This window comes from Apus apus, chromosome 9 (assembly GCF_020740795.1).
Source record: "Apus apus isolate bApuApu2 chromosome 9, bApuApu2.pri.cur, whole genome shotgun sequence".
NCBI classification, from domain to species: Eukaryota; Metazoa; Chordata; class Aves; order Apodiformes; family Apodidae; genus Apus; species Apus apus.
Genome location: NC_067290.1, coordinates 10,118,150 through 10,142,283, shown reverse-complemented (window position 1 = coordinate 10,142,283; position 24,134 = coordinate 10,118,150). Strand labels below are relative to the sequence as shown.

At 58.1% G+C, this 24,134-nt stretch overlaps 1 protein-coding gene across 3 annotated transcripts in view; it reads left to right on the top strand.

The window, feature by feature from the left end:
• CELSR3 (cadherin EGF LAG seven-pass G-type receptor 3) overlaps positions 1 to 24,134 on the top strand; it is a 31,278-nt gene that overhangs the window by 4,301 nt on the left and 2,843 nt on the right. For 2 of the 3 annotated variants that reach the window (XM_051627986.1, XM_051627984.1), the window contains exons 2-34: positions 4,541 to 5,173; positions 6,779 to 7,001; positions 7,396 to 7,511; positions 8,206 to 8,294; positions 8,618 to 8,775; positions 8,987 to 9,150; positions 9,570 to 9,695; positions 9,877 to 10,046; positions 10,278 to 10,463; positions 10,603 to 10,713; positions 10,977 to 11,145; positions 11,400 to 11,541; positions 11,730 to 11,850; positions 12,144 to 12,327; positions 12,424 to 12,525; positions 14,604 to 14,698; positions 15,358 to 15,567; positions 15,757 to 15,940; positions 16,459 to 16,608; positions 16,778 to 16,958; positions 17,265 to 17,432; positions 17,760 to 17,886; positions 18,055 to 18,261; positions 18,369 to 18,543; positions 19,065 to 19,177; positions 19,482 to 19,561; positions 20,213 to 20,339; positions 20,985 to 21,098; positions 21,255 to 21,391; positions 21,477 to 21,583; positions 22,262 to 22,435; positions 22,580 to 22,780; positions 22,963 to 24,040. In XM_051627986.1, the coding sequence (XP_051483946.1) occupies positions 4,541 to 5,173; positions 6,779 to 7,001; positions 7,396 to 7,511; positions 8,206 to 8,294; positions 8,618 to 8,775; positions 8,987 to 9,150; positions 9,570 to 9,695; positions 9,877 to 10,046; positions 10,278 to 10,463; positions 10,603 to 10,713; positions 10,977 to 11,145; positions 11,400 to 11,541; positions 11,730 to 11,850; positions 12,144 to 12,327; positions 12,424 to 12,525; positions 14,604 to 14,698; positions 15,358 to 15,567; positions 15,757 to 15,940; positions 16,459 to 16,608; positions 16,778 to 16,958; positions 17,265 to 17,432; positions 17,760 to 17,886; positions 18,055 to 18,261; positions 18,369 to 18,543; positions 19,065 to 19,177; positions 19,482 to 19,561; positions 20,213 to 20,339; positions 20,985 to 21,098; positions 21,255 to 21,391; positions 21,477 to 21,583; positions 22,262 to 22,435; positions 22,580 to 22,780; positions 22,963 to 24,040 (6,322 nt within the window). Of the gene's footprint in view, positions 1 to 4,540; positions 5,174 to 6,778; positions 7,002 to 7,395; positions 7,512 to 8,205; positions 8,295 to 8,617; positions 8,776 to 8,986; positions 9,151 to 9,569; positions 9,696 to 9,876; positions 10,047 to 10,277; positions 10,464 to 10,602; positions 10,714 to 10,976; positions 11,146 to 11,399; positions 11,542 to 11,729; positions 11,851 to 12,143; positions 12,328 to 12,423; positions 12,526 to 13,155; positions 13,171 to 14,603; positions 14,699 to 15,357; positions 15,568 to 15,756; positions 15,941 to 16,458; positions 16,609 to 16,777; positions 16,959 to 17,264; positions 17,433 to 17,759; positions 17,887 to 18,054; positions 18,262 to 18,368; positions 18,544 to 19,064; positions 19,562 to 20,212; positions 20,340 to 20,984; positions 21,099 to 21,254; positions 21,392 to 21,476; positions 21,584 to 22,261; positions 22,436 to 22,579; positions 22,781 to 22,962; positions 24,041 to 24,134 lie in introns of those variants that run through there. The other variant, XM_051627985.1, reaches the window with a different exon arrangement.

Below are 24,134 nucleotides of genomic sequence, written 5' to 3'. Positions count from 1 at the left end.
GGGTCTGCAGAGCTGGTGGACAGGACATTTGGACCTGGCTGCATTGTTTGTCCAGGTGCAGTGCCACGCGGGAGGACCTTCCTCCTGCAGGAAGGTTACAATAGCACCCAGGTGGGTGCCCCCAGGGTCAGCATCTGAGGAGTGAGCAGCTTCCCTGCTTGCCTGTGAGCTTTATGGTATATTTGAGGGAGGCTGGATCCCCCTAAATCACAGGGTAAGGGCCCTTTCTGCCTGCCTGTGAGCTGTGTGTGTTCTCAGCTCAGCCCCTTGTAGGAGGCAGGGAAGACTTGGGCCATCACATACCAGTGCCTTTCCAGGGAGACTGACAGCACCCAAACTGATCCCAGCTCTTCACCCATGTGTGGGCACCTACAGTTGCTAAAAGTGGCTCTTGGCCACCGAAGATGCAGGACAGTGGGGTGGTTGGTGGCCAGAGCACTATGAGATCAGGGCATTACAGGAGACTGGCATTGAGTTGAATTTAAGCTATTCCAGACTGGTTTCACTGGGCCATGATGGTGGCAAGTGTGGAGGCTCAGCTGCATTTCCCCCCTAGAGCTCTTTGAGCACAGTTCACCTTGGCCTGCAGCCCAGGAGCTTCTCCTGGTGAGGGGACCCATTTGTCCAGGATATCCTGCCTAAAATCCCAGCTCTGGACAATTACGCTCCCGCGTCAGGGAGGCTGTTTAAACTGAGCTGCCTTGTTCCCCATCCCTGGAGCTCCACGGGAGGCTGGAGGCCAAAAGGTTTGCTGTATGCAAGGGGAACCCCTGCCAGTGATCCCAAGGCTCTTGGGGTGGGAGTGTTGGCTAGAGCCCATGCCTTGTGCTGCATGGTGGGCTGGGATGCTGCCTGGTAATTGGAGAGCCTCTGGCAGCATGGGGGGACCAGAATGCAGCCCACATTGGGCAGCATTTGGCAGCCCTGCTCCCCCTGAGGCATTTCCAGCACAGGCCTGGAGTTCTGTTCCCTGGCTGACAGCACAGGCCTCCAGGAGGAGTCTGCTGCCCATCCTGCTCTCTGGCTGGAGCTATTCTTTCTGTAGCTTTCCTGCTTTTGAAGCTTTTTGAAGCTGTCAGGCCTGGAAGTGCAAACATGGTGACCTGGTGCTGCCCAGCATGGGGGTTAGAGCCCTTTGCATCCCTTCTCCCTGTTTCTTTCCCTGTAGGCATGTTTCTAGGGTTCCTTGCTCTGCTGCATGAATATTCACCAGGCACCAGCTCTCCAGCCACAGGATTTAATCAGAAAGGCTGAGCATTTGTGATTAAAATGCTTCCCAGGGGGGTCAATGCCTTCAGCCAGCTTTGGGCTTTCTTTTGGTAGCATTTTTTTTATTCCCATTTGCAGCAGGTCATTCTATTGACCATCTGCTTCCCCTTGCATGGAGCCCAGACAGAGGCAGCCCTGGGTGTGATGCTGAAGTGGGACAGCATGTTATGGGGGAGCTTACTGGGGAAGGCTGTTGGGCCAGTGCTGGCCCTGCATTGCAGCTGGGAACCAGGAAGGGGGCATTTGGGCTTTCCTGCTGTGGGCTGAGCAATGCCAAAGGCTTCAGGCACCCTGCAGCCTATCTTCTTCCCCAGGCATGGCTGCCTTGCTCCTGGCATGCATTGCTGGCCTCCAGTCTGCCCCAGGACTCAGCATCACTTCAGCTGAGGCCCAATAACAGCTATAAATCAGGTAAATGTCTGCTGCCTATTGCTGGGGCAAGAGCTGTCCCCTGGGCCTCACGCTCCTTCTGGGTGAGCCGTGAGCTGGAGAGGAGAGTGAGAAGCATCTGGGCTCAGACCAAGCTCATGCTTGCCTTGACCAGAGAGGTAAAATGCAAGGAGATGACAAAGGTAGAGGTGAAAGAGTGGGGACATGGCGCAGCTTCCTGCTGAGGAGGGAGCTGGTGTCAAAGTGGTGTCATCTCATGGTGCTGCCTTGCCAGGTGCTCCCTCGGGGAAGGATTCCAGGCTGCTGGTGGATAATTGCCACCAATATGCCAAGCATGACTGAGCCAGGCTTGTGGCTTTTCCCTTGCTTCAGCTTCCCCAGGGCTGGGTGATCTCTGCAGCCCCTGAGCCTTTCACAGAGAGATGGTGCCTCAGGGGGAAGAGGTGACAACACCAGTTCCTTGTGCTGAGCCCAGGCAGGTCTAAATCCCATGGCAAATCCAGCCAGGTGCTGGAAAAAGCTTTTTGGTCACCACTGCTCATCCCACCCTCCATGTCAGAGCAGTCAGGCTGCCACACAGAGGGGTGGTTTCTCACCTTGCTTCCATATGAGGTGTGAGCAGTTTGATTTCAGAGAGAAGCAAACCCTCTTCCTCTGAGAGATTAGCTCCTGGATGACTGTTCTGGCACCGCAGCTCCCCCAGCCTGGTACCAGCCTTATCTCCAGAGCAGCAGCCCTGGTGTGCAAGCTGGGGCTTGTGCAGGAATTTGCAGGGTCACTAGAAAGCTTTCACCTTCTGAAGAGGAGAAGAGAGAGAGGGGGAAAAAGACATTTCAATCTTTAAATCCTCCTGCACAGCAAACTTCAAACGGGACTGGGGGAAATCAAAAGGCTTTGCAGCACAGCAGCCATGGGAAAAGAGGAACAGTAAAGGCAGCTTTGCACATGAAGCCTGGAGCTGGGACACGGGTGGGGAATGGGGGGCTGGCAGTTACACCAGGAGCTGGGGCTGACCAGGGTGCCAGGAAAATTGCTGCCCCTTGTGCCACCTCCCACAGGGTTGCAGGAGGTGAAGCATTGCTGAGCAAGGTCTGGCTGGATTTGCTGGGCTGAGGCAGAGGGGGAGCTGCCCTCGGTGCTGCTGGAGGCATCTTTGCTTTAGCTGCTCTTTCCCTGAAGCAAGACCCACCATCCTGCCTACCTTTTCACCCGGCCGTCTCCCATGTCAGCATTTAAATTGAGTGTTGAACCTGACACAGTTGCCCAGGAGAGGATGCATGAGGATGTCTCTGTGGAGCTGACAGCAGTTGACAACCATGTGCTGCCAAAGTTCATGGGGCATTAGCACTGAGATGCTGGCAATGGACTGGAAGACAGGGCACCCCATTTCAAGTGGAGCAGTGAGGCTCTGGGGCTACAGAGATTGGCACAGTCCTTGCCTTGTCATGCTGAAGGCTGTCTCTGCCTGCTGGAGGGCTCAGAAGGAAGGGGACTGGGAGAGTGCAGGTGTCCTGGAGCAGCAGGCAAGCTTCTGTCCCCTGGATGCCCCAGCCAAAGCTGCTAGCAAAGGTGTCTGAAGTGGCCTGAGGGGGACATTCGCAGTGTCTGGTGGTGATGCTGTTTTGTGGGGTTTCTCCTGACAAAGCGACTGACTGGGGCCATGTGGAAAGAAGAGTTGAAAAATAAAACCACTGCCCAAATTTCTGCCTGGGCAGAGAGGGGGAAGAGCAACAGCTCCAGCGAAGAGGCTTGCGTTTGGGCGGTGTAAAGTGGTGAGGCCGAGGAATGGGCTGGGGCACTTGTGCTCTGGAAGGGACCAGTGGTGATTTTAACTGAGCAAAGTACAGGGCTTGCTGCCTGGCAGGTCCCCAGCTGGGGTAGTTACAGTCTGCATCCTGCTGGGAGGGAAGCCAAGTGCCTGCTTGAGCTTGTAGCAGGGTTTCCTGGAGGAGTTATGGTCACATCTGCCTGTCGGTCCAGATCCTGTCTTGGCCAGTATGACCTTCTAAGGCAGTGGGATTGTTTGGTTTCTGGGAGCTGGGTAGGTGGGATGAGATGGGGAGCTCCAAACCACATAGGTGCTGGGAGCAGTGGTGGGAGTTGCACCATTGTCTGTCCGGTCAGGTGCTGCCTGTGCCCCTGTAGTTGGAGCTGCTGGCACAGGAATGTGCCTGACATGGGGCTGAGGTGCTGCCAGGGTCCTGAGAGGGAGCAGGCGGGCACGCTCCAAGTGTGCCTGCACGCTCTTGTGTTTGTGCCTGGGAGATTGCTCATGTGGGGCAGGGCCCCAAGGGGAGGGAGCTTGTTTCCAAGGAAAATAAAGATTAAAGAGAATTAAACAAACCGGAGATGGGCCAAGGGAGGAAGAGATGCAGAGCAGATGGTGAGAAGAGGGGAAGCAGGGAGATTGGCACAAAAGCCTTAGAGACCCTGGAGGAGAGAGGAAGGAAATGGCAGGAGGAAAGCGCAGGGAAAGGCAGCATGGGGGAGGCAGACAGGGTGCAGTGGGGAAGCCAAATACCCCGGGCCCTGGCATCATCTCCTGTGTTCGCCCAACCTCCTGCTGGGACTTCCTTCTGCCCACTTCTCACCAGCATCTTTGTTCCTGAGACCTCAGTTTGCTGCTGAGGTCCAGGACACGGAGGAAACCTGAGAAGTATCTCGGCAGAGAGCTTGATGGGAAGAAGGTGCAGCCACACTGACCACTTCACCTCCAGCCCAAGGGGCACTCTGGTAGCCCCTGGGGCTGTGGTTCCTAGCTTCCTTAGCTAAGGACTTGGGCCTTTTGGGGGCCACACTAGAGTGCAGGGCTCTGTGGGAGGGAGGAGACCCTCCAAACAGCAGGAAGAGACCTTCAGCATGTCCCTGTTCCCTCCCACAGATGGGATCCACAGTGTGACAGCCCAGTGCGTCCTGCGGGTGATCATCATCACGGAGGACATGTTGGCCAACAGCATCACGGTGCGGCTGGAGAACATGTGGCAGGAGCGCTTCCTCTCCCCACTGCTCTTCACCTTCCTGGAAGGGGTGGCCACTGTCCTCGCGACACCCAAGGAGGACATCTTCATCTTCAACATCCAGAATGACACAGACGTGGGTGGCACAGTGCTCAACGTCAGCTTCTCAGCCCTGGCACCACGGGGCGGGCGCTACTTCAGCTCGGAGGAGCTGCAGGAGCAGCTCTACATGAAGCGCATGGCGCTGACAGGTGCCTCCATGCTGGAGGTGCTGCCCTTTGACGACAACGTCTGCCTGCGGGAGCCCTGCCAGAACTACATGAAGTGCATCTCCGTCCTCAAGTTTGACAGCTCAGCCCCCTTCATCGCCTCCCCCTCCACCCTCTTTCGGCCCATCCACCCCATCACCGGCCTGCGGTGCCGCTGCCCGCAGGGCTTCACCGGGGACTACTGCGAAACGGAGATCAACCTCTGCTACTCCAACCCCTGCCTGAATGGGGGGATCTGCACCCGCAAGGAGGGGGGATACACGTGTGTTTGCCGCCAGCACTTCAGCGGTGAGTGCCCAGAGCTGGGGACCACAGGGGACGGGTGAGCAGGTCCCTTGGCATCGCTGTCACCATGGTGGGGTGCTCTTCCCAGCAGGGTGGTGGGTGTCAAAGGCCCTCTTTGCCCACAGAGGTCCAGCTCTGCTCCTGGCTCTCCCATGTTTCCATGGCACTGGATGTGCAGGGCTGATGTTGCCATAGAAACCTGCCTTGTAGGGAGGTGGCATGGAGGGTTGTTGGAGACCCTGGCCACCGCTTTCCAGCCTTTTTCACAGAGCAGGAGGACTGAACTGGACCATGCCAGACTGGGGCACAGGAGACTCCTTCACCCTGCCCCATGCCGGTGGGGCAGTGGGCTCTGAGACCACTGGAAGTGCTGGTTTCAGCCCATACCAGTCTTCAGCTGGTCTGGCAGAGGTGTTGAGCATACCCTGGCCTCATGTGTGGCGTGTGAGCTGCTGCCTGCCCAAAACAGAAGGGGAGGCTGGGCCTAGCTGCCCTACCAGGGAGATCTGACCCTAGCTGCGGGGGGAATCCCTCAGACAGCCAGTGTCTTGTTGCCACAAGTCCCCAACAGACTGTGAAGACCCATGCCTGGCCACTGGCAACCTGAATGCGAGGGAAGGTGGCCTGGGGGCTACTGGGGACGGAGCCCCTGCCTGGCCCTCCCTGCTGGAGGTAGTGTGGCAGCAGATGGCTGCCTTGGAGCCACTCTCCTGTCCAGGCTCCTGGTGAGATAAGCAGAGTCAGTCGTAATTAACCCCCAGCATTTGAAGTGTGAACAGCCATTAGCAGAAGGGTTAATGAGCTCGTTTCTCTGTCACTTCATGCTGTCTCCTCATCCTCCTTGCATGCCACAGAGGAAGTAACGGGAGCAGGGCCCAGGGTGCAGGACTGCAGCTGAGCAGTTCCCTGCGTGCAGTGGGGACAGCACGGGACAGGGGCTGGCCAGACACTGCACCACTGAGCTGGCCTGGGGCATCCCTGTTACCGATGCCAGCAAGGTGCAAGGGTGTCCATCATCTGACTGTTTTCCACTTGGCTTTTGCTCCTTCATCAGGGCCTTCATGCAGGGTTAGGAGGCTCTTGGTGCTGTGGCCAAGATTTTCCTAGCTATCAGCAGGGGAGCTCAGGGATGCTGGGCTGTCCCCACACCACAGAGCCAGACTGTGATGCCTGTCCCAGGCCTGTGTGGTGGCAGCGCTCAAGGAGGCACTCTCAGCATCACCAGGACTTCCCTGGCTTGTCCTTGCTTCTCCATCCTTAGGACTGTTCAACCCAACTGTGACCAGTCCCCTCCTGTCCCATTCCTGTGCCATCCTGGGTTCAAACTTGCCCTTTTCAGCTGGAGTTGGCATCTCATCCACTTTAGGGCAGGACTTGAGGGCTGACAGTGGTAGCTGGCTTGTTGGCTGCTGTGGGGAACACTTGGGTTACAACTGGATTGTCACATCCTTTACCTGCTCCCAGCCACTCCACAGATTCCTGCCCCTTGGCTGCCTGGCCCCAAACCTAGGCTGAGTTCTGCACTACCAAGCCAAGGACTGGCTGGGTGGCTGTGTGCATGCCCCCCATCTGCGACATGTCCCAAGCTTCTTGTCTTGCTCCCACCAGGCGAGAACTGTGAAGTGGACAGCCGCTCGGGACGCTGCGTGCCCGGCGTGTGCCGCAACGGGGGCACCTGCACCAACGGGGCCGACGGGGGCTTCCGCTGCCAGTGCCCGGCGGGCGGCTTCCAGACGCCCCTCTGCGAGGTGTCCACGCGCTCCTTCCCCCCGCGATCCTTCGTCATGTTCCGGGGCCTGCGGCAGCGCTTCCATCTCACCCTGGCCCTCTCGTGAGTCCTTTCTTTCCTCTGCTGGACACCAGCATCCACCAGTTCACCTGGCCCAGCTCTGGTGGCTCTTGTGCACCCTGGCCCAGACCCCTGCCTTACCAGCTTTGCCTTGCCTGTGGGCCGCCCTGGTGGCTTTAGCCACAGGGCTCTGAATCTGCACTGGCACTTCTCCCCTGGCATCAGCTGATCCCTTCCTTCAGTGCCTCTGCCCTTCCCTGCTGCCACTCTCTGCCTTCATGCCAGAACCCCTTGCTCCCAAAGCACCTGCTGGATCAAACTCCCAGCCCCTTCTCACCCTGCCCCTGTGCTGGGATGCTGGTGTGTGCCACGGGAGAGCAGGGATCTCGGTGTGCTCCTTGTGCACACCCTGCCCTCCCACTTCCTCCCTTCCCAGGTTCAGCACTGTGGAGCCCAGTGGCCTTCTGCTCTACAACGGGCGTCTGAACGAGAGGCACGACTTCCTGGCAGTGGAGATCATCCAGGGGCAGGTCCAGCTGAAATACTCCACAGGTAGGCAACAGTGGATGGCACAGGGGACTGGGTGTGTCTCAGGACCCTTGCTAGGCTTAGGAGTGCAAGTGTAGCAGGGGATTGTGAGCACAAACCCGCCAAACCCTTTTGGGGTGTGTGCCGCTGTTCTACCCTGTTATGTCACTGCTTCACCTCCTTCCCTGCCATAAGCCAGTCTGGAGAAGAGGATCGCTATGGGAGGGTGTTCACTATCCTGTTGGTCACACCTCTGCCACCTTGTGCCATTGCTGAGCCTGTCCTGCTGGTCCTGAGAAATGTCAGCATCAGCTTCCAGGAGTTAACAGCTGGGGCTTCCCTCCTGTCCTGGGTCTGGCACTCATCCCCACTCGCCTGCACAAAGCTCCTGGTGGCCATCCTGTCACTCCTCTGGCTCCACTGGTCTCCTCAGGACAAGTCCCAGCAGTGAGGGGATGGCCACACAGTGCTGTTGTGCCCTGGCAGCCAGCCTGGACAGAGGAGCAATCCCAGGGTTCTGGCTGCCAGTCCCAGGGCTGCAATTCTCCTTGGCCAGCTCCTGCTGCAGCAGGCAGAGGCTGGCGTGCTGCCTTTGTCTCCCTGAAGCCCTTCTCCATCCCTGCATGAGGTGCTCGTCAGCGGAAGGCTTGGTGCCTGCAGGAGGTGTGGGCACATCCAAGGGCTGTCCCTAAGTGTCCCATCATCCCTGTCCCTGCAGGAGAGTCCAGCACAGTGGTGAGCCCCTACGTGCCAGGGGGTGTGAGCGATGGGCAGTGGCACACACTGCAGCTCCGCTACTACAACAAGGTACGTGTGCCCCAGCTGTCCCCCCTGCACATGGGTCTCTCTCCCCAGGAGGCAGGAGGGAGGGGCTCTGGCTGTCCTGTTCCTTGGCTCTGCCCCATGGGGGAGGCTGTGGAAAGAAGATAGAGGTGTTTTTTAGCCCTTGGGGGTGGGTGCAATGGAGCAGACAGCTGGGCATAGGGGAGACTGACCCTCAGGACCACACTTGGAGGCTGCAGGGATGCTCCCGACATAGCCCATGTCCATCCTGTCCTTGCCATGTGCAAGCCCTTGGGTGACTGCATCTGGAGGCTTGTGTGCTACTAATGCTCTGCCTTTGGTTCCAGCCCAAGGTCAGTGCCCTGGGAGTAGTGCAGGGCCCCTCCAAGGACAAGGTGGCCATCTTGACAGTGGATGAATGTGACGCCTCAGTGGCCCTGCAGTTTGGCAGTGAGATCGGGAACTACTCCTGTGCTGCAGAGGGTGTGCAGACCAGCTCAAAAAAGTGAGTTCTCCAGGAACTGCTGGGCACTGCTGTGGTGGGGAGAGGAGCAGGGCACTGGGGTGACTGGCAGAGTCAACCCTTGTCATCTGGGACCTGGGCTGTGTGTGCCTGTCCCTGAGGATTTCTGTTTCCCAGCCCCTTGTACTGAGGAACCAGCTGACCAGCTTGAGGTCGTAGTGGTTCTTGAAGCTCTGGGCTTCTGTTCTTGCAGGTCTCTGGACCTTACAGGTCCCTTGCTCCTTGGAGGGGTCCCCAACCTGCCAGAAAACTTCCCTGTCACTCACCGGGACTTTGTGGGATGCATGAGAGACCTGTACATTGACAGCAAACGCATTGACCTGGCTTCCTACATCGCCAACAACGGAACCACTGCAGGTACTGGTGCCTCTGCTCCTGCCAGCCCCTGTCCTGGGAACTGCCCCTCCTGCTCACAAAGCAGCACTGCAGGGCTCTAACAGCATTGCGGCAGCACAGATGGAGCTGAACACCTTCCAGTCAGGAAAGGGAGCCTCCAGATGCCCCTAATGAGCCAGTCTCCATCCCAGCTAATGTTCTGGGAATGTTCCCTGAGCCCAACTGGTCTGTCTGAGAGAGGCTGTGGGGAGTCAGCCCAGCTCTGCAGTATCTTTCTTCTGGCATAAGGAGCAGTGACAGCCTTGATCCTCATCCCAGAGCAGATAGGGCCTGTGTGGAGAGGCTGAGGGGCTGAGCTTGCCTCTCTGGCAGCCAAGGAAGGAGCTGGTGGGAGGTGGCAAGCAAGTTGAAGCTGATGTGGGTGACTTTGATACCTCCAGGCTGCCATGCCAAGCACACATTCTGCGACTCAAGCCCCTGCAAGAATGGTGGCACCTGCTCTGTCAGCTGGGGGACCTACTCCTGCCTCTGTCCTGTTGGCTTCGGGGGCAAGGACTGCCGTCACCGTGAGTGAGCGGGCACTGCTGGGCGTGGGAAGCATGGGGACGGGCAAGGCTGTGCTGGGGTTGCTGTGGTAGCAGAGTAAGGAGTGTGTGTGGGATGAGCTAAATCTGTTGTCCCCGCACCTAATGCTCCCTGTGTGATGCCCATCCCTTCCCTTCTCCTCACCTCCACTTTCCTTTCCAGCCATGCACCATGCCCACTATTTCCAGGGCAACAGTGTCCTGACCTGGGACTTCAAGACGGATGTGAAGATCTCGGTGCCGTGGTACCTGGGGCTGGCGTTTCGGACACGCCAGCTGGACGGGGTGCTTCTGCAGGCTCATGCTGGCCAGTATACCACACTGCTCTGCCAGGTAGGGCCACAGCCTCAGCCACAGCACTATTCCCCAGCTTCTACTACTGTCCACCCCAGGAGAGCAGGAGGACCCTTCCCTCCATATTGACTCCAGCCCAAGCAGAGAGTGGTTGTGGGGAGAAGTGTTTTGCAGGGCTGTGTCCCTCCCTGTCCTAAGACGGTGAGGGTAGGCTGGAGGCAGCCAGAGTTGGTGAGGCCTTTGCTCACATTGCTGGTTCCCTCTCTGCAGCTGTCTGGGGGCCTGCTGTCCTTCATGGTGAGCAGGGGGTCTGGCCGCAGCACCAGCCTCCTCCTGGACCAGCTGCAGCTCAGCGATGGGAGGTGGCACGACCTCCAGCTGGAGCTGAGGGACATCCGCAGCGGGCGAGACTCACGCTATGTCATCACCCTCACCCTGGACTTTGGGCTCTACCAAGTAGGTGCCGTTTGAGACCCCAGCACCAGGGCAGAAACCATGGGGGATGCTTGGCATACGTGGGCCAGGCTACACCCTCAGAGAGGGCTGGGGCAAGGCTGATGACAGTTGCCCCGTGTTACTCCTTTTCCTTCTGCAGGACACAGTTGTTGTTGGAAATGAACTGCATGGTCTGAAGGTGAAACACCTGCATGTGGGAGGAGTCCTGGGCTCTGGCGAGGTGCAGAATGGGCTGAGGGGCTGCATACAGGTGAGACCATTGCTCTGAGCCTTCCCTTTCCAGTGAGTCTGTTACATGGAGAGGTGGAAACACAGGCCTGGCAGCTGCTGCCAGCATCCATCCTGTGGGTGACCCTCTCCCTCTGAGCTTACAAGGCTCTGAGGGGCTGTGGGGCAGCCATGCATCAACACAGCCACAGGGGTGGTTGCCCCTGGGGGGTTGTGGGGGTCAGGAGGACTTGAGCCTCACCTGCCTGTCCTGGCTTCACTCTCAATTTGTCACCTGCACTGCAGGGTGTGCGACTGGGTGACAGTGTCACCGGGACCGTGCTGCCGAAGCCCAGCCATGCCCTGCGGGTGGAGGCTGGCTGCAGCGTGCCCAGCCCTTGTGACTCCAACCCCTGCCCAGCCAACAGTGTCTGCAAGGATGAGTGGCAGAGCTACTCCTGTGTCTGCCAGCCAGGTAGGGCCTGCAGCACCCTGCCACCCCTTTGCTCTTTGCCTCTCTGTTTTCTCCTCTCCCCATGTGGCTCCCTTCTGGCCTCTGACTGCTCTCCTGTCTGTCCCTTGAGCAAGTCGCATCCCTGTCAGAGACTAATAAATTCTTCTGGAGGGCAGAATCCCTCCTGAGCCCCCTGAATCCTTCCATTCCCTGGTGCTCTGGGGGCTCAAGGGAAAGGTGTTTGCTTTACACTGTGCTCTCTGTGCAAACCTCAGGGTACTACGGAGGGGACTGCGTGGATGCGTGTCACCTCAACCCCTGCAAGAACAAGTCGGTGTGTCGCCGCAAGCCAGGCTCACCCCTAGGCTACGTGTGCGAGTGTGGAGGGAACTTTTTTGGGCAGTACTGTGAGCACAGGTGAGATGTGGGGCACAGGGAAGGGCCACGGCCTCTGTATCTCACCTTGTGCTGCCCTCTCATCCTGGCTACGTGACCAGGGACCTCTTAGTGCCACCCAGCATCTTGGAGCTGCTGAGCAGATGGGCTGGTGGGAGAAGTCCCAGAAGATTTATTTGTTATAACAGTGAAAGTATTCTTCTCCCTAGGATGGACCAGCAGTGTCCAAAGGGCTGGTGGGGGAACCCCACCTGCGGGCCCTGTAACTGCGATGTGAACAAGGGCTTTGACCCCGACTGCAATAAAACCAACGGGCAGTGCCACTGCAAGGTGAGGGACAGCTGTGCCCACAGGGACATGGCCTGTGGCTTGCCTGGAGCCCTGCTCCTCCTTTATGCTGTTTCTTGTTCCCCCCAATGGCCTGGCAGCTGCCCAGGCCCTGCTTTGTGTGCCTATTTCTGGGCTGGATCCCTGCTCAGCATCTCTGTGCTGCCCTCCTGCCCCAGGATGGTGACGACTGGGGTGGTGGGAGTGCTTACAAATTGGGAGAGCCTGACCCTTCTCTGCTGGCCTTGGCTGCTGTCCCAGTGGGCTGTCTAATGGCTGTCTCCATCTCCCCCCAGGACTTCCACTACCGCCCCAAAGGCAGTGACACCTGCCTGCCCTGTGACTGCTACCCTGTGGGCTCCACCTTGCGCTCCTGCGACAGGGAGACAGGCCGGTGCCACTGCCGGCCCGGCGTCATCGGGCGCCAGTGCAATAGCTGTGACAGCCCCTTTGCTGAGGTGACGCCCAGCGGCTGCGAGGGTGAGTGTGGGCATGGGGGGGAGCTGGGGCCATGGGGCTTGGCATCAGCTGCCCTCCCCCTGTGACTGGCCCCGCTGGTGCATGTCTCCTCTGCAGTGCTCTACGATGGCTGCCCCAAAAGCCTGAAGGCGGGCGTGTGGTGGCCCCAGACCAAGTTTGGCTTCTCAGCTGCGGTACTGTGTCCCAGAGGATCTTTGGGTGAGTGGGGAATGCAATGGGGAGGGGGCAGCCTGGCTGTCCTGCTGGAGGCTGTAGCAGCCCCAGCAATATCTCTCTGTACTCATGCTGTCCCAGTCCTGTTTAGTGGGGCTTGAGGGCTGGGAGAAAAAGATGTTGGAGGAGAAAATCCTGCAGCCTGGGAGACACCAGAGGGGTCTTGCCATGGGGCTGGGAACAAGCCCTGGGGTCTTGGACCATTACCCAGTCCTGGCCCTGTGCTGTTCCCCTGGCCTTGGTCCCCACGTTCTCCCTGCTGATTTTTGGTTTCAGTGGGCTCGAGGCTGGGGTCAGGCCTGGCACAGCAGCTCGGTGCCTGCAGTGCCTGGCTGTGGCTCTGCTGGTCCCATCCTTGGTGTGTGCTGTGAGGGGACCACAGCACAGCCTGCTGTTAGGTGAGTGTCTTGGGTAGGAGTCAGCATCTCTAGCTGGAGGAGGCCATCCTTGGTGATGGCAAAGGCACAAGCAGGGTGTCTGGGACTGCAGGGCAGCACACACCACAGGGGACAATACAAACCCTGTCCTTCTCCAGCCATTCGCCCCAGGAGGAGGCAGGTTCAGCTCCTAACTGTTGTCGCTTCTCTCCCTGGTTTTTTCGCCCTCCGTGCTCAGGCTTGAGGGGTGCAGGTAAGGTTGTTCCCATTTCCTTCCCCTTGTGCTGTAAGGGCTGTGCCATGTGGCTTTCCCTCCCTGCTCCTGCCTGGAACCCTGCACAACCCTGTGCTGTCCCTGCCGCTTCTGGAGCTGCCAAGTGTCTTCCCACCGCTTTGCCTGGCCTAACTGCTCCTTCACGCTCTTCTCTGCTGCCAGCACACTAACCAGCACAACCCTGGCTGCCGCTGCATGCAGCCCCTGCCACCCACTGTCTTGAGCCTGCAGTGTTGGCTCTGTTCCCCATTGGGATGGATGGTGCCAGCTCTCCTGGGCTGATACATGCTTGCTTGGGCTGGGAGAGGAAGAAGCTGGTGATGAGCAATGGGTGGTGAGGCCAGGAATGCCATGGAGCAATGGCCGTGGGGTGGAGGAAGGGGGGAGCTGCTTGAGTGAGGGGCAGTGGAACAGGGGCAGGAACTGATGGGCATGCACAGGGACAAGAATCTGTTCCTCCTACCCAGCTGGCAGGGGCACCTGGGGGCTGGATTCTGCCCAGATCTGTGGCTGAGCCAATCTGTTCTCTGCTGGGGCAAGGCCCACAGTGTAGAGCTCTCTTTGTTCTCCCTGATCCCAGATGCAACTGTACTGGTCCCTGTGCTTCTGCAGCTGAGGGAAAAGTGGTTGAGAAAGACAGCTGGGAGCTGGAGATGATGGGAGGGGGCATGCTGGTCACTGGGGCTTTTCTGAGCAGCAATTGGAGACTGCTCCAGGTTCCCTCTCCCCACCCTGGCCATGCTGCTGCCTTCTCCCAGCCACAGGCACCTGGGTGGGCTCCTGTGTCCTGGTGCTATCCCCAGGTCCGCAGTCCTGTTGGGTACACTGGGAACACCCAACTTTCTCTTGCTTAAGTGTGCGTGGTGACACTCCCGACCCAGGACACCGCTCTCTGTGTCAGCTTTCGTGGCACTTTTGGGGGTGGTGAACAGCTGATCCCATTCATTGCTGGTATCTCCACCACTGTGCAGTAGTGCTTGAGACCCAGTCAGGGGCTGCGCTGGGTGGGGGGGTCCTCCACCCCACTCTACTGCAGGGGCTTGTCTCTGGGGTGGGTTTGCCTGGAGTGACCTGTAGAGAGGAGCAGAACCTCATCAGGCATTGCAGGCTGTCAGCCAGAGGTGCCTAGAGCTGCATGGGCTTCAGTAGTTTGGGGTCAGGTGTGCCCTGAGGACACAGGCACGTCCCCATCAGGAACCAGGTGCTTGCTGAGGTGATGGGGACCAAGAGTAGAATGGGTTGCACTGATGCAAAGCTGGAAGATGGCTCTGGGGTGTTACAGATGTTCTCCATCACTTGCCAGTGCTGCTCTTTGGAATTAGCTGGTACAGAGGGTCCCTGCTGGGCAGATGCAGCAGGTGAGCCATGCATCCGGTGCTGAATTTCAGATGTGCCCTTCCTCCTGGTTTTAGGTGCAGCTGTCAGACACTGTGATGAGGAGAAGGGCTGGCTGGAGCCAGATCTCTTCAACTGCACTTCACCTGCCTTCAAGGAGCTCTCCATGCTGGTAATCCCCTCTCAGCTCTCGAGCCCAGACAGGACAGGAGACAGGCACCTAGAGTAGGAGAGGGCCTTGTCATAGTGCTCAGCACCTTTGTCTTCTCATCTCCTGCCCCCAAACCCATCCTGTGAGAGCATTGGTCTGAGCTGTAGTTCACTTTGGTTTAGTCTAATCTTTTGAGTTTCCCCATCAAAAACAACCTGTGTTTTGCCCCAGTATTTAAGAGGAAAACAACCTGAGCAGGGCTGAATTGTTTGAAACTGGCAGGATGTCTGCTCAGTGGGACATCTGTAGCCCCCAGGCACTTCAATGGCAATTCCCCTTGAAGTATCTAGGCAAGTTGATTTAACACTTGAATCCCACCAAGGCTGAACTGTACCTGGAGCCAGGAGAATTTAAAGGAAAATATTGCTAGATGCTTGTCCTGTCCTTTCATCTCCTTGGCCTCTGTCATGTATGGCACTGGGTTAGCTGGGCCAGTGTGTTGCTGGAGGCTGGTTATCTGCCAGAGATGCTCCCTGTTCTAGTGACACCACTGTGAGTGTCCATGGCTTGTGCCATGGTTTCAAAAATCATCTCTAGGTCTAGCACGGCCTGCAGCATCCCAGTTGCCCAGTGAGGAATCTGCTGAATTGTTTAATCCCCTCCTTTCTCCCCACTGGCAGCTGGAGGGCTTGGAGAGGAACGAGACTGAGCTCAATACCATTGAAGCCAAGAAGCTGGCCCACCGGCTCCGGGCCGTGACGGACCACATGGACCATTACTTTGGCAATGATGTGCACATCACCTTCCGCCTGCTGTCCCGCCTCATGGCCTTCGAGAGCCGCCAGCGTGGCTTCGGCCTGACAGCCACGCAGGATGCCCACTTCAATGAGGTGAGTCCTTCCCCCAGATCAGAGTGGCTTCTGGTGCCACATTGAGGGTGAGGGTCCATTGTAGCAGAAGATGCCCTTTTCCCTGAGCACTTGTGCAGCAAGCTGGGCACAGAGCACAGTGCTGCAGCCTGGGGGGTGCCCAGGGGCAGTGCTTCCTTCACCCTCTGCTCTTGTGTCTCTCCCACGCAGAACCTGCTGCGTGCAGGCAGCTCCGTGCTGGCGCCTGAGAACCGGGAGCACTGGGCGATGCTGCCGCACAGCGAGCACGGCAGCGCCAGCCTCATGGAGCAGCTGCGGGACTACTCGGGCACGCTGGCCAGCAACATGAAGCTCACCTACCTCAACCCTGTTGGCGTTGTCACCCCCAACATCAGTGAGTGGTGGTGGTGGCTGGTGAGCTGGCTGGTGGTGGGGCCTGGCTGGGGTAGTGCAGAGCCACTCCTCTGTCACACTCTGTCCCCTTCTCCTCATCTCACTGCACCTCAGCAGGGGTGCTGAACAGTCTTTTCACTTCCTTGCTGGCTCCCTCAAACACAAGGAGGTGTTTGTGAGAGACATCCTGGTTCCATCCCCAAGAGCTAGCTGAGCCAGGAATGTGCTGCCCTCTCCCAGTTACCCCCAGTCCAACCTGAATCTCTAGAGAAAAACCCACTGGTCCCAGTGGCAGAAGTGGCATGCCCTATGGCAGAGCAAAAATCTAAGCTGGAAATCTAAGCTGGGAAGGAGCGCTGCAGATGCTGGCAGCTCACATCATGCCCAACCATGGGATATATTTACAACCTTGTGTTGCCCCTTTTTGCTGGTGACTTCAAACTTGGGGTGCCCTGGAGCATGGTTGCTCCTCCAGGTGGCCAGCCCAGAGCAGGCTTTCACTCCATTGCTCCTCCACAGTGCTGAGCATCGACCGCATGGAGAACCACTCCCATATCCGCCGGCGCTACCCTCGCTACCACAGCAGCCTCTTCCGGGGCCAGCCCGCCTGGGACCCCCACACCCACGTTGTGCTGCCGCTGTCGGTGCTGAGCCCCCCAAAAGCTGAAGGTGAGCATGTGAGCATCACTGCGGGAACCCTGTGGGTGGGTGTGGAAGGAAAGATGTACCCCTGCTGAGAACTGCCTGAGAGCTGCCAAAGGCTGGCAGCTGTGGTGGCCTCACAAGTTCCCTTCAGAACAACATGTGTGTGTTCTCACCATCCCCTTGTGTGCCTCAGCTGCCCCCACAGCTGTGCCCACACTGCCTGGGGGCGAAGGGAACTACACTTTGGAGAGCTCCTCCCCGAGGCAGGCACTGCCAGAGCCCGAGCCCCCTCTCACTGTGATCATCCTCATCATGTACCGCACCCTGGGGGGGCTGCTGCCTGCGCGCTACCAGGTGGATCGTCGCAGCGTCAGGTATGTCCTCCTCCCCTTTGCCCTTCACAAGCACCAGTGGAGAGAGGCTGGTTGGACTCTGCTCTGCTCCCTCCAGCAGCTGCTGGGTCTGTGTGCAATGGCTTGGGTTTGGTTCCCAACCAAACCATCCTTAGGTGCTCTGCCTGTTGCCCACCTTGGTGGTGCTCTGCCCCGTGTCTCCTGACTCCTTGATGTGGGCTGGACAGAGCTGTTCCTTCTGAGATGACAGTGCAGGGCATCTGGGAAGTCCCTGCAGAGCTGCAGCTGCCGGGCACAGTGATGGTAGAGCTCTCTTGCTCCTTGCAGGCTCCCCAAGAATCCTGTGATGAACTCTCCCATCGTGAGTGTGTCTGTGTTCAGCAATCACACCTTCCTGCGGGGGCCCTTGGACACCCCTCTCGTGCTGGAATTTCACCTGCTGGAGACTGCCAACAGAAGCAAACCTCTCTGCGTCCAGTGGAACCACTCTACCCCGTGAGTTGAGCATGGCTGGGCTACTGTCTTTGAGCTCCTTTCCCCAGGCACCTCCTCAATCCATGAGTCTCTGGCCATAACAGGCTGTTTGCCTGGGCAGCACTGGGATGTGGGGGTTTCCACCCTCTCCCAGGCAGATTAATTCCTGCTGGGAGGGCACAGCAGGGTCCCTGCAAGGCTCTGACTCCAGTACTTCAGCTGTAGGAGTGCAGTTGTAACTGCTGGTAGAAAAGCCTTGCCCATCACCCCTCATCTTTGCAGTTCCTTCCCCACACACCACACATCTGTCTTCTCTCCTAAGTGCACTCTGCTTTTTGGTGGCTGCAGGACCAACCCCTCTGGCTTCTGGACAGCCAGGGACTGTGAGCTCGTGTACCGAAACACCACACACGTCCACTGCCAGTGCTCCCAGTTCGGCACCTTTGGGGTACTGATGGACAGCTCCCACCGAGAGGTAATCTTGGCCTGCAGGGCTGTGGGCAGTGGTGGGGGCTGTCACTGTGTCCCAGAATAAGCAGGTGCAAGCAGAGCATTCCTTGTGGGACACAACTCTGGGAGCTCAGCAGGCTTCCTGTATCTCCCCCTAACATGGCCATTTGCTTTTGGTTCTCTGGTGCTGCAGCAACTGGAAGGTGACCTGGAGACCTTGGCAATTGTCACCTATTCCTTGGTGTCTCTCTCCTTGGTGGCTCTGCTGCTGACCTTCTCCTTCCTGACCTGCCTCAAAGGCCTCAAGTCCAACACACGTGGCATCCACTCCAACATATCAGTCACCCTGTTCTTCTCTGAGCTGCTCTTCCTCCTGGGCATCAACCGCACTGAGAACCAGGTCTGTGGGCTTGAACAAGCACGTCTGTGAGGGTGGGGGCACGGTATGGATGACGTAGTTAGCTTTGGCGCAGTGGGACCATCTCTGAGTGGCTTTTGTCTCCCCAGTTTCTTTGCACTGTGATTGCCATCCTCCTCCACTGCTTCTTCCTCTCCACCTTCGCCTGGCTCTTTGTCCAGGGCCTCCACATCTACCGCATGCAGACCGAAGCCCGCAACGTCAACGTGGGGGCCATGCGTTTCTACTATGCCATTGGCTGGGGAGTGCCTGCCATCATCACTGGTGAGGTCCTACAGCCATGCCTGAAGCACTGGTTCTCAGCAGCCTCCTGATCCCCTGGTGTTGCCCAGTTCACTTTATTCAGTGGGGAGGGCTGAGGGTGGGCTTGGCACGGCCAGCAGTGCTGTGGTGGTGACAGCTGGGGACCATATATCCAGGGCTGTCATCTTGCCTCTTGGGGAGAAGTAATTCCTCAGTGTGTCTCCCCATGGCTTGTTCTGTAGGAACATGGCTCCTGCTGTCCCAGGGCTTGTAGTTAAAGGTCTCCTGCTTACCCGAGCCTGCATCCTTGGGTGACCTGTTGCTGTAGTGAATGCCTGCTAGGCTGGGCTGTCTCAGGGAGCCTGGAGAAAGGAAAATAAAGGCCCTGATGCTGGGGCTTGCATTCCTGGCTCTTTCCCCTGTGTCAGGGAAGCCTGTGCACAGGGCAAGGAGCAAGGAGAGAGAGCCCTCTCATGTCCTTTAGTGATGGGACAAGTCCAAGGCTGCTGGGTCTGGACCTGACCTCTCCCTTCATCCTGCAGGGCTGTCAGTTGGCCTAGATCCTGAGGGCTACGGGAACCCTGACTTCTGCTGGATTTCCATTCATGATAAGCTGGTCTGGAGCTTTGCAGGCCCCATTACTGTCGTCATTGTGGTAAAACCCCGTCCTGTTTCACCCACAGCCCTCTCCCACCTCCCTTTTCTGCACCATGGGCACTTACTTGCCCCTTCCTCGACTGCCCACTGCCTGCCCCCTTCTCTGTACCCCCCTTCCTCAGTTAGAGACACTCTCTCTGTATCTCCTCGGTCACCCCATGGGGGAGGCCATGGCTTGGGCCTGAGGGGAAGGGACGTTGGCACAGGCCTGGCAGACCTGAGGTCTGCCCACGCTGTGTGCTGGGGTTGTCAGGTCAGAGCCAGCCCTTGGCACAGCTTCTAATCAGTGCCAATGCTTACAGATGAATGGGGTCATGTTCCTGCTTGTAGCCAAGATGTCCTGTTCCCCAGGCCAAAAGGAGACCAAGAAGAAGTCGGTTCTGTGAGTATTAGTGGCCAAGCTCCCAGCAGAGCTCCTGTGGCTTATGGTTTTTAGCATTTTCAGTGACCATCCTCCTTCCACCATCGAAGAGTGCCCCTCTGTGCATCAGTGCCAGCCTTGCAGCTGCTCTCCTCTCCCAAACCTGCCAGTCACATTAACCCTTTCTAAATTTTGTCCTTTCCTCTTGTTCCTATGTCCCCATCTCACACTGTCCCACTGTCCTGTCCCCCATCACCACCTGCCCTCACAGCCACCCCTAATGTCATGGGTGGAAAGAATCCAATCCCATGGATTCAGTGCTCTGCCCTTGTCGACTCTCAGCACCTGCTGCTGCTTCTCCTCCATGCTCCTTCTGAGACCTTTCCCCACTCCCTCCTGGGCCAGGTCTGGAGCTTGGCTCAGCTCTCTGTGACTCCAGATGACCTGTGTCACTTGAGCCCCTGTGTTTGCCATGTGTGATCCAGAAGGGAAGGCCTGGGACTGGACTCAGGGGGAGCTGAACTGCTGTGCGGGGATGTGCCTGCAGTGCTGGGCAGAAACATGCTTTCCCCTCTGGATCTCTGTCTGTGAGCACCAAGCTGTAGATTAACAATATGCACTAACCTCTCGGTGTCTGTCTGTGTGCCTGTCTGTCTGTCTCTCTCTCTCCAGCATGACGTTACGGAGCTCCTTTGTTCTGCTTCTAGTTATTAGCACTACCTGGCTCTTTGGCCTCTTGGCTGTCAACAACAGTGTCCTGGCTTTCCACTACCTCTACACTGTCCTCTGCAGCCTCCAGGTAACTGCCCGGCCTCTGCCAGGGGTCGGCATGGGTCAGTCCAGGAGGTCATCCTTGTGGTCCCCACAGCCATCTCTGGAGAGCAGGAGCCCTGTGCTGAGCCCCCAGTGTTCTGCTGAGATCCTTGTTCCTTCTGCTGTCACTCCTGCCAGTCCTCCCTGCCATGCCTGCAGTGAGTGGTGGCATGGGGCAGGAGGTGGCTGCAAGGCACTCAGTTCAGAGGTGACATCCAAGGGGCAGCAAGGGCTGTCTTTGGAGGGATCAGGCCTCCATGCTCTCAGACGGCAAAGCAAGAGAGCAACCTGCAACGGAGGTGCCTGACACCCCAAATACGACCCACGGCAGCACCCCACAGACCTCCTGCCACCACCATGGCTGGTGTTGCTGCAGGGAACCCTCCCAGCTGCTCCTTGTCCACTGCCAGCCAGGACAACACCTCACCACCCTTTCCTCCCTCGCCCATGGTCACCATGGGGTTAGCACCAATCAGTGTTGGGAAGCTCTTTGGTGCATCCCAGTCTTGTTGGCCACCAGGGCTGACACACTGGGCTCTGAAGGAGCCACAGACTGTCCCAGTGCTGGGGCTGCAGGAGAGCAGGTTGGCTGGCAGCAAGGGGCTGTCTCTGATGGCATCTCTCCCCACAGGGCCTGGCTGTGCTGGTCCTGTTCTGCGTGCTGAACGAGGAGGTGCAGGAAGCCTGGAAGTTGGCCTGCCTTGGCAAGAAAGGGCAGAGCGAGGAGGCCACAAGGAGCACACAGGTGGGCAAGAAGAGGAGCAGCCCAGGGGGCTGCCTGCCTGGGACAGGAGCTGGCAGGGATGCCCCAGCTTCCCTGGGGACATGGCAGGTGCGGGTGGGAAGGTATCCCCTGGCAGCTCCCTAACAGGGCACGTGGCCTCTGTCCCCGCCTCACCAGGGCCCCAGCGCCTACAACAACACTGCACTGTTTGAGGAGAGCGGGCTCATCCGCATCACCCTGGGGGCCTCCACCATCTCGTCGGTGAGCAGCGTGCGCTCCGCCCGCACCCACTCCAGCCAGCGGGCTTACCTCAGGTAGGGAGCGGCACCGGCCGCGGGGCTGCCCGGGCAGCGCCGGCCGCTCCTGCCAGTCTGACCGGTCGGGCCTCCTGTCTTTCAGAGACAACGCGACAGCACGTCAGGGCTCAGCCCTGGATCACAGTCTGCTGGCTCACGCTGGCCCCACCGACATCGATGTGGCCATGTTCCACCGCGACGCTGGGGGAGGTAGGGCTCGGCCCTGGACCCAGGTTTGGGGCTGACCCCGCGCATCCCAAAGGAACTCCTGGCTTAAGGAAATCCTTTCCAGTGCAGGCTTTGGCTGCATGGTTAGATCCTCCACCCCATGCTCATCTGTGACTCCCAAAAGCACCATGGATATGAGGGAGGGGCAGCAGATGTGTTGCTTAGCACAGTCTCCTCATGGACAGATGGCAAAGGGCACAGCCAGTCTCCAAAGAGCTGTAAAAGGAGGAGGCCAGAGCAGGGCATAGACTGTCATGGGCTCCCTGGTGACACTGGGGCACTAACCCACTGGAATGAGACTGGCAGGGGCCACCCTCAGGGCTGGGGAGTGGGACAGGAAAGCAAAGGCTGAAGGAGGTGGGGTTACTCTGCCTGGAGGAAGAGGAGGCAGAGAAGATCTTATGGCTGTTTGCAACTGCCTTATGAGGAAGTGCAGCAAGACAGAGCCAGGGTTCTCCTCTGCCTGGTGAAAGGGCAGAGGGAGCAGGCATGGGCTTCTGCCAAGGAAGGGCAGCAAGGCAGGCTGTTGTCCTCATGAGAGCGGTCACCCCTGGGCTGATTCTGCCTTCCTGGTGGCAGTTGGAGCCTCTCTGGCTCTGCCACCGGGGACCCTCTTCCACCTTCATTCCAAATATCTCAACACACGCCATGTCCCTACAGACCAGGACTCTGACTCGGACAGTGACCTGTCTCTGGACGAGGAGCGCAGCCTCTCCATCCCATCCTCGGAGAGTGAGGAGAACGTGCGCCTGCGGGGCCGCTTCCAGCGCCAGTTCAAGCGGGCGGCACACAGCGAGCGCCTCCTCACTAACCCCACCAACACCGCTCCCAAAGGCAAGTCCTGGCAGCTCTGGCAGGGGGAGAGGGTGAGCTCAGGTCCCTGGGGGCCAGGACATGTCTTGCGATGGCTTCGTTTGCCTCTCACAGAAGTATTCTCTCCCTCTTCCCCTGGGCCTGTGTTGCTGTGTCCTTCACTAGATGTGGATGGCAACGACCTCATGTCATACTGGCCAGCTCTGGGCGAGTGTGAAGTTCACCCCTGCTCCCTGCAGAAGTGGGGCTCTGAGCGGAAGCTGGGATTTGACATCAACAAGGATGCAGCCAACAATAATCAGCCGGACCTGGCCTTGACCAGCGGGGATGAGAACTCCCTCACCCAGACCCAACGGCAAAGAAAAGGTAATGATCTGGAGCCAGCAGGCAAGGGTGGTCTTGCCTGTCTAAGGTTGACTTGACCCTGAAAAGGCTCAGCATCAGATCCATCTTGTCATGTCCTTGGGGAGGTATGGTTTTTCTCCCCCATCTTCCGTGCTCTTTTCACTGTTAGACAGAGATTTGACTTCTCTTTCTGTCTGGTGTAGGGATTTTGAAGAACCGCCTTCAGTATCCTGCGACTCTCCAAGGCCTGCCATCCGTTGGCAGGATGACCAACGAGCTGACATGGTACAGGACCTCCACACTGGGTCACAGGGCTGTCCCTGCTGCTTCCTACGGCAGGATCTACTCTGGGGCAGGCAGTCTGTCACAGCCAGCCAGCCGGTATTCGTCACGGGAGCAGCTTGACATGCTGATGAGGAGACAGATGTCCCGGGAGCAGCTGAGCAGACACAACTCAGGAGAGTGCTTGGAAGCTGTGCCCAGCCGACACGGGTCCAGGGAGGAACTGGACACTATTCCCAGTAGGCATGGGTCTTCTGAACACCTGGAAAGTATCCCGAGCAGACACGGGTCTAGGGAAAACCTGGATCTACTTGCTGCTAGGCCCAGTCAGAGAGATCACGGGAACACGCTGCCACGGAGGCAGGGCTCCAGGGACCACCTTGACACTTTACCCTGCAGATTTGGGTCAAGAGAGCAGATAGACTGTGGGCCAGTAAGAGAAGTCTCTAGAGAGTGGCTAAACACGTTGCCAAGTAGGCAAGTGTCCAGAGACCAAATAGACATGTTGCCAAGTCGGGATACTTCTCGAGAACAATTGGATTTGCTTTCTAGAAGACAGCCTTCAAGGGACCAGCTAGCATCAGCTAGACAAACTTCAAGGGAGCAGCTAGACTTTCTCTCCAGAAGATCTAATTCCAGAGAGCCTCTGGACACAGTGCCTAGCAGGCATCCCTCACAGGACAACCTGGGGAGCCTCTCTAGGAGGCAGCTGTCTAGGGAAAGCCTAGAGCCACTGTCGAGGAGACAGCCTTCTAGAGAGAACCTGGAGGCCGTTCCCAGCCGACATCCTTCCACTGAACAGTTAGATATCCTTTCTTCCATTCTTGCTTCTTTTAACTCCTCTGTCCTGTCCTCGGTGCAATCCTCCAGCACGCCTTCAGGCCCCCAGACCACTGCCACCCCTTCTGCCATGCAGACCTCAACGCCCTCCGCAATGTGCCCCTCAACACCTTGCTCCACCACCTCCCACAGCATTTCAGAGCTGTCACCAGACTCAGAGTAAGTGTGTCCCCTTCCTCAGGCAGGCCTTGTTCAGCTGGTCTTGTGCGTGTTCCAGCTGCCTGGCTTCTCCCCCAAGGGAGTTTGGTTTGGG